Raw genomic sequence first — 8,361 nt, forward strand, 5'->3', positions numbered from 1 at the left:
GAATAAATTCAAATTATATTTCAAATATTTGAATTTACCCATCTACTATAAAGATTTATAATCATCATTTCTGTTTTCTATTTTAGGACAATTAGGAGTTTGTTTCACCTTTATCGTAAATGCTAATTTGTAGTTGTACCATACTGTAGATTTGTATCCATTTTTCATGATATTATGCATAGATCAGATATATCATGACGAATTCTTTAGAAAAAATTATGTCTTCCTTAGCCTTTGTATTCTTTTATATATAGTAAACATATCTCAAGGAAATAATAAGTTTGATTTTCAAACCATTACACTAATTCTTAAAGTGACTACAACGAAGGCTACACTTGTAGATAGAAATTGTTATTATGACAAATTGTATTTGGTATCAATTATAATCTGTTTGCGATTTTAAACGTTTAACAATCCAATTAAATTTTCATATATAGCACACATGTATATAGGGGAAAAAATAGCATCCTTTTTGCAAACTAGGGAAATAATGAAACTAACTAAAAAAGAGGCACCAATTTTTCGTTTCGCTTTAGGCCTCAAAAAAGGTTGGGCCGGCATTGCATTTGGATATGTACAATTCTTAACAGCATTGAGTGAAATGGCAAAAGGCAAATCGACACCATCGACATTGCATGTTTGGAAAAGAGAGTTGCTTTTTGCAAGAGATCCCCCGCGTGTGGCATAACAATGGTACAACCACTCCATTGGATGACATGGAACATAAGTCATTTTTCTTTGAACCAACTCAAATTTCAAGTGTCCGTAAATTAGTTCCAGCACACCTCAAACACTATACCACATTTGAGGTCCTAACATCTTGTCTGTGGTGTTGTCGTACAATCGCGCTTCAACCAAACCCTGAAGATGAAATGCGCATGATGACCATTGTCAACGCACATTTCAATTTCAAGCCTCATATCTCCATAGGATGTTATGGAAATATCTTCAGTTACACGGCTGCCATTTCCAAAGCTCAAAACCTATGTAACAAACCATTAAGGCACGCGCTGGAGCTAGTGATGAAAGCCAAATCAGAAGTCACTGAAGAATATATGAAATCTGTCACTAATCCAATGGTAATCAAAGGATGACCCAACTTTACAAATGTTGGAAGCTATATTGTGTCGGATGTGACACACTCTAGATTTCTTGATATTGATTTCGGGTGGGGGAAAGTGGTTTATCCAGGGCCTGATTTCCATGTTGCTGGTTTCTATACACGTTATATAAATCATAAAGGCGAGTCTGGAATCATGGTACCCATATGGTTGCCAAGTGTTGCCATGAAGAGATTTTTCGAATAGCTGGATAACATGTTTGCACTAGATAACATATTCGCATGAGACAATAACAAACATGTTATCTAAGAATACTCACCGGCTCTTTCCAAACTTTAATTTCCTTGTTTTGATTCCATAGGTGAGCATGTAACAAGCTTTAGACGCGTTTTACATACTTTATACTAATGTAAGAAATATATAATATGACTTCGCCGGGACGAACCATCATCGCTTCACGGATATAAAACACATTATGATAGGAAAAATATCCACCTACTTATAAAAAAGTTTCGTTTTCTTCCTAAACCGATATGAGATATTAGATGTTTTTTAAGTTGTGTTTGTTTTAAAATGATAAAATCTCAACTTTTCTAATTAACTTGTTATTGTAATAATTACGATATATGGTTAAGTTACGCTATATTATCTTTACTAGGTTAGATTCCGTGTTTCACACGGATGGAAATTATAATAAAAATAAAATTATTATATGTAATACGTAAATTCAGTTATTTCATATAATAATTTTTATTTGTGACCTCTATTTCATATTCATTCAGATCAAATTATTACTTAAAGTATTAAAATTGAAATACATGCATATAAAAAAAGTTAAAAGATTTGTCAATGATTTTCACCATTTAATAATTTCCCAAGATTTTAGCCATTGTATTGATATATATAGTCGAACTTTTGTTATTGATTTAAATGATTATAAAATAAAATTAATGAAGAATTTTATATTGAATTGTAAAATGTTAAAAATTAGTCTTTCTAAATTTATATGAATAAGTTAATATAATTTAGGATGGTAATTAAATGAAAAATAATGGATAGAGGATTTTATGCATTTAATGAATTGTTATACATTTTAATGAATGTAATTAAATGTTAATTAGGTGGAAAATGTATTTAAGGAAAGTGCGTATGTTGAATCCAATGTTGACATTCTATAATGGTGCCATATGGAAAAATTATATTGCTTTAATAGATTAGATTAGATTGTCCTTATTTCCTATTTCTATAGCATAAACTAAATTATGGTTCTTGTGTGCTTAGTTGAGATTAAGTATTATTATACTTGTTTGTTTTATCTCCAATAAGAACCAGATTGTAGCTCTCATGAAATCATAATGAACATTCAAGCTCTTTTAGTTGATATATTCAACGTTTTGTCATAAGGTGAGTACAGAATCGTGGTACCAATATGGTTGCTAAGTGTTGCTATGAAGAGATTTGCCGAAGAGCTAGATAACATGTTCGCACGAGACAATATTAAAGAACATGTTATCCATGAAAACACACCGGCTCTTTCCAAATCATGGTTTTCCTTGTTTTAATTCCATATGTGAGCATGCAATAAGCTTTTAAGGCGTGTTTTTTATACAAATGCTCGAAGCTTTTATGTATTTTAAATTGGCAGTTGTACTATTATTAATTTTTATGTATTGTATTGTGTGGTCTTGTACTCTTTTTTTTCTAATAAATCAATCAAAATAGTTTTAATCTGTCTTAGTTCTAAAAAATACATCTTCGCAAGTCTCAACTACAGTTCTATCAAAACTATAACTAATTGACAGGTGCATAAGCCAAACGAGACAGGTGCTTTAGGCCTCCAACATTAGGGTTACTATTATTCATTGCCTTGACTTTAGACTTCTAAATTATAAGGCCTCTAAAAGAGGATCTCAATTTCAGTGTTCACTTTAGACCTCAAGAAACATTAATTCGCCCTTGATGGATGCTATATCATATCATATGTGACACGCTCTGGATTACTTGAAATTTGAGATGCCAAGCAGAATTGAATAAAAAAAATGTTTCCCCCTATCATAATTTGAAATGAGGAGACGTGTGTTGCTAGTGTCGGAGGGTATGGGGTTGCCAGTAGGAAACCGGTCTAGTAGTTTTACATAAATGGCTTCTAAAACAACGAATTCAACAATGAAGTTAAGTACATAGATAGTTTCACAAAAGGGTATTTTGATCATTTTACCCGAACTTAATAGAATAATTAACGGAAGTTAGCTTCAGACCTAAAACTTGTAACAAAATCAAATACACAAACCCCAAACTTGCAAGTTCTATAACTTAGAGGGTGTTTGGGATTGCTTATTTTTATCAACTTATAACTTATTAACTTTTTGAATAGTAATAAGGTGTTTGGCATTGCTTATATTGTGAGAGGAAAAGTTCCATAAGTTACATTTTTGTAACTTATTGTAACACCTCGACTTAAGCGGAAACGCCCGAGTGTGACGTACAGATTGCTCAAACACACGTGGCACTATTAAGTGACCATAATAACATTAATTCATTTAATAAGCCAAGTAACACAAGTTCGAAAGTAACAATACAAGTTCAAACCAAAACATAACCATAACAATAGTTCTTTTATTGAAATACCATAAGTAATCTAAGTGTCTTCAATACTTCAACCTCTAATCACGGTACCTGTAACATATGTATAAAATATGGTCAGCTATAAATATAGCTGGTGAGTTTCCACAGTTTAAATACGTACATAAAAACCATACAATTCATAGACATGTGGTAAACGAGCAAGTAAGTCCTTTCCAGTTGGTACAACCAACGTACTTGGATAATAGCGCAAGTAAGGTCCTTTCCAATTGGTAACAACCAACGTACTTGGATAATGAGGCCCTTTTCCACTCGATACAAATGGACCGGAGTGCAAAGGGGGGCGTATGATCATACTTAATGAGGCTTCTCAATCGTGCAAGTAATATTTGTGCAAGTAATACAAGTAACACACAAGTCCATATACGAATTGTAGTTTTGTAATAGAAGAAATAATACTTGAATTTTTATAAGGATACATATGCTACCCCAAAACATTAAAACATTAAAAAAAAAGGGTGGTGAAAAACTCACCTTAGTAATTGAAGTGAAAAAAGGAATAAGAATATCTTGAAGGCGTCAAAGGAACCGAAGCAATCAATCCGTACGAACTATAAATAAGAATAAACACGACTTTTAATGATTATTCTATCGGGATTTTAAGGTTGTTTAATTGTATAATTGTTATAGAAGATAGTTATTAATTTATTATAATTTATTACCAATTCTACGGCCCTTTGATTATTATATTATTATTTATGTTTAACGGTAATTGTTTATTAATAAAATATAAATAGCTTAACGGTGAGAATATGGAGTTTATACTTCCGAAATGCTTGAACTATCGATTACAAGTCGAAAATATGATTATTGTCTTGACAAAATGATTTTTAGGAATTTAAAGTTTACTTTACGTTTATTAAATGATTTTTAATAGCGGCTTATGAAAACGAGAAACTTGGTTTTTAAGGGTGAGATGGTGAGTTATATTTTATAGTTAATTTACGAAATTTTTATTTAATTTAAAAAGACTTTTATGATTTATTTATGATTTTTAATTGATTAAGAATTAATTAATATTAATAAACTGAATTTAATTAATACAAAAAAAAAACATGACTGACCCGGGTTTCGAACCCGGGTCTTGGGGTTATAATCCTTGTTTTCAACCAGCTGCTCTAGACTGCATATTCATTTATGGTTTAGTTCTTAATATTTAAATATAATGGCTGTTTCAAAAGAATTTTATTAATAATAATATTAACAGGGCCAGCTTATTAAACAAAAAAAATGAGCATGACCCGGGTTTCGAACCCGGGTCTCATGGTTGCGAGGAAATGAGTTTAACCAGTTGAACTAGAAGGATATTCGTTTAAGAGTTAAGAATCATTATACATATATAATACTTCAGGTTCATCTTCTTCACATGAAGAACATAAACCCTAATAATTCAATTGGGGTTTCTGTTCTATGTTTGTTCAAATTAGTTTAGGGTTATTGATTATAGGTTAAACGACATTAACAAGCATATATTAATTACCTTATAATATTTTGTTTTGATCGAAACCCGATTGCCGAAAAAAAATAAAGAAGCTCCCAATTACAGAGAAATCTGTGTATTAAAAGGGGATTGGAGAGAATGAGCGAGTTGTTTAGAGGTTTAGGCACCTATTTATACTAGTGGAAGGAGCGTCTACGCGTTTAATTCGTTAATGGTGATTCCGTGAAATCCGGCGTCGATTACGGGGTGTTTTATGGCAAGGAAATCACGATTAATTAGTCGGTTAGTGTTTAATATTGACGAAGAATCGTTTTGGTATATTTACCTGGGTTTAAAACGCGTTAGAAAAAGGTTTCGGCCACCGGAGGTTCGCCGGAAAAACGGGTAACAGGGAGGGAGGCGGGTAGGGTTTTATTTTAATATAAATTGAATTAAAAATGTTACACTATTAGTCCCTGAAGTTTAAAGAACCTTTAAATGATAATATAAATATCTTATAAGTTAAATAAAGTTTTCAAATTTACATTTTTAACCCTAAACTTTATAATTAAATTAAATAGTTTTCGGTTTTACGTGTTTAACCCGTACGGCTTGATTACTTTAAGGCTCGGGAATTTATAAATACTTGAATGACAACGAACATCGAATAATGAATATTAAATGTCGAGAATCTCTTTATTAAAATATTTAACACATCGAAACGACCCAACGGGTCGGGTTTACAAATACGAAAACGAATCGAAAAACTGACGAATGTCACACTTATTAACTTAATGAAAAGTTATAAGGAGGTAAAATAAGGAATCCTAAACACCCCCTTATTACCCACATATGTATCCTTGGCCAAACTACATGGACCTTTTATACAATTAACTCATTTCTTATTATATTTTGCTTTCGCAAAAATTTCTTAAATTATAAAATGAATTGAGTTTGATTCGACTGAAGGCTAATTACCGAGTTGGGCTAAGTGGGCCGGCCCGAGATGTCTTAGCTGGATGGGCTAGGGTTATGGGTGTTATGGTTTGTTAGTCTTTCATATAAAAGTATCTTAACCGAGTTAGGGTTTAAGAACAAAAAAAACAAGAGATAGTTTGTAATAGGGTTTTTGAGCTATATTTCCCTAATAACAAAGTGAAATCTCTTTAACGTTTGTGTGTTTATTGATTATCGTTTAATTCCTTTGAAGACCTTGAATTGGTATCAGAGCCGGTTCAAGGAATCTGAACGATAATCACCAGCCACCGCTACTGATCAAAGCTGTGCACCGTCGCTGTTGTGCACTGCTGCTGCCGTCACGCGTTCAACCAGAAACCGAGTTGCTGCTGCTAAACTCGTGATTAAACGAGTCAGGTTTGATCGAGTTATTTCAGATCTGAAACTGTTGTTTTGTTTCGATTATACGAGCTGTGTTTAATCGAGTGGTGCTGCATCTAAGTACTGGATCCCATTACACCACTTTCTACGTACAGCCGTCGTAAGAAAGATATGGGGGATTCTGTGCCACAACCGAAGAGGAAAGAAGCCAGATCTACGTCCGTGCACTGTCCCATGTTAACTGCTACAAATTACAACGTATGGGCCATGAGAATGAAAATTGTTTTGAATGTTCATAAAGTGTGGGATACGATTGGGTCGGATTCAGCCGAAGACGAGAAGAGTGACTTGGCAATAGCACTTTTGTTTCAGTCAATACCCGAAAATCTGATTATGCAAGTAGGTAATCAGGAAACTGCAAAAGATCTATGGGCTGCAATCAAAAGCCGTCATTTGGGGGCTGATTGAGTTAGAGAAGCTCGCCTCCAAACCCTAACCACAGAATTCGATAATCTGAAAATGCATGATTCAGAATTGATTGATGACTTTGTCGGGAAGTTATCAAGTTTGGCCTCAAAATCTGCAGCCCTAGGAGAAGAGATTGAAGAGACAAAGATGGTAAAGAAGTTTCTAAAGGCACTTCCTCGTTCTGAGTACATTCAAATTGTTGCTTTGTTAGAACAAGTTTTGGATTTGAATAAAACCGGGTTTGAAGATGTCGTAGGAAGGTTGAAAGCGTACGAAGAACGAATCAAGGAAGAAGTTATGGAAACACAAGGTAACCTATTATTCTCAAATGGTGAAAGCTCTTATTCCATACGGGGAGAAAATGGGTCAAGAGGCCGTGGCCGAGGACGAAATAACCGAGGCAGGGGAAGAGGTCGTGGCAATGGGCTGAACCGAACCGAGTTTTGTTCCGACTCAAAAGGGAAGGAAAAGGTAAAGAAAGACCATTCCAAGGTGGTTTGCTATCGATGTGATCAAATGGGACACTTTCCATCGAAATGCCCGGATCGTGTACAAAAGTTACAGGAAGCAAACATGGCAGAAACGGTGGAGGCCGATGCCGCATATGTACACGAGGTAGTGTTTTTGAATGAACAGAATCTAATACCCAAGAAATTTGAAACTGGTCAGGTAGAGAATAATGTGTGGTATTTGGATAACGGGGCAAGCAACCATATGACGGGAAACCGATCATTCTTTTCAGAATTGAATGAAAGCATAACCAGAAATGTAAGATTTGGTGATGGGTCGTGCGTGAAAATCGAGGTCGAGGCTCGATTATTTTTCAAGAAAAATCCGGTGAGCAAAATTTGCTAACGTAAATGTACTATGTACCCGGGCTTAAAACCAATATTATAAGCCTAGATCAAGCTACCGAGTCCGGTTATGATGTGAGAATGAAAGATGAATTCTTGACTATGCATGATGGGGGTGGAAGGTTGCTAATGAAGGTAACGAGATCATCGAATCAGTTATACAAGATACGTTTAAACGTGGGTACACCGGTTTGTTTACTAGCCAAGATTGGTGATGATGCTTGGCGTTGGCATGCAAGGCTTGGGCATATTAGTTTCGATACGATAAAGTCGATGGCTAAAAAGGAGATGGTTCATGGTTTACCACGAGTCGAGCACGATGTGCGAGTCATGTTTGGTGGGAAAACACACGGAAGTCTTTTCCGTCGACCACGATGTTTCGGGCTAAACGAGTTCTCGAGCTTGTTCATGGGGACTTGTGTGGTCCGATTACCCCCTCCACCATATCAGGTACTAAATACATTTTTGTATTAATTGATGATTTTTCACGGTATATGTGGTCTATTTTGTTGAAAGAAAAAACGAGGCATTCAAGAAATTCAAGAAGTTCAAAGCCTTGGTCGAGAAAGAAACTGAA

At 34.4% G+C, this 8,361-nt stretch overlaps 1 protein-coding gene and 1 pseudogene across 1 annotated transcript; both read left to right on the plus strand.

Moving 5' to 3' along the window:
- Positions 1-490: 490 nt before the first annotated feature.
- On the plus strand, positions 491-1,346 carry LOC143578963 (benzyl alcohol O-benzoyltransferase pseudogene; annotated as a pseudogene).
- Positions 1,347-6,981: 5,635 nt separating this feature from the next.
- Positions 6,982-7,785, plus strand: LOC143578974 (uncharacterized). Its single transcript, XM_077062405.1, has one exon. The coding sequence runs from the start codon at positions 6,982-6,984 to the stop codon at positions 7,783-7,785; it is 804 nt and encodes a 267-aa protein (XP_076918520.1).
- Positions 7,786-8,361: the final 576 nt, after the last annotated feature.

The sequence above is a fragment of the Bidens hawaiensis genome, unplaced genomic scaffold (assembly GCF_021521415.1).
Source record: "Bidens hawaiensis isolate Kalapana, Puna unplaced genomic scaffold, B.hawaiensis_p1.1 tig00001461_1, whole genome shotgun sequence".
In the NCBI taxonomy this organism is placed as follows: domain Eukaryota; kingdom Viridiplantae; phylum Streptophyta; class Magnoliopsida; order Asterales; family Asteraceae; genus Bidens; species Bidens hawaiensis.

Excerpts from the sequence above, each read along its gene's own strand:
- LOC143578974 (XM_077062405.1), top strand. The coding sequence starts at position 6,982 with ATGCATGATTCAGAATTGATTGATGACTTTGTCGGGAAGTTATCAAGT.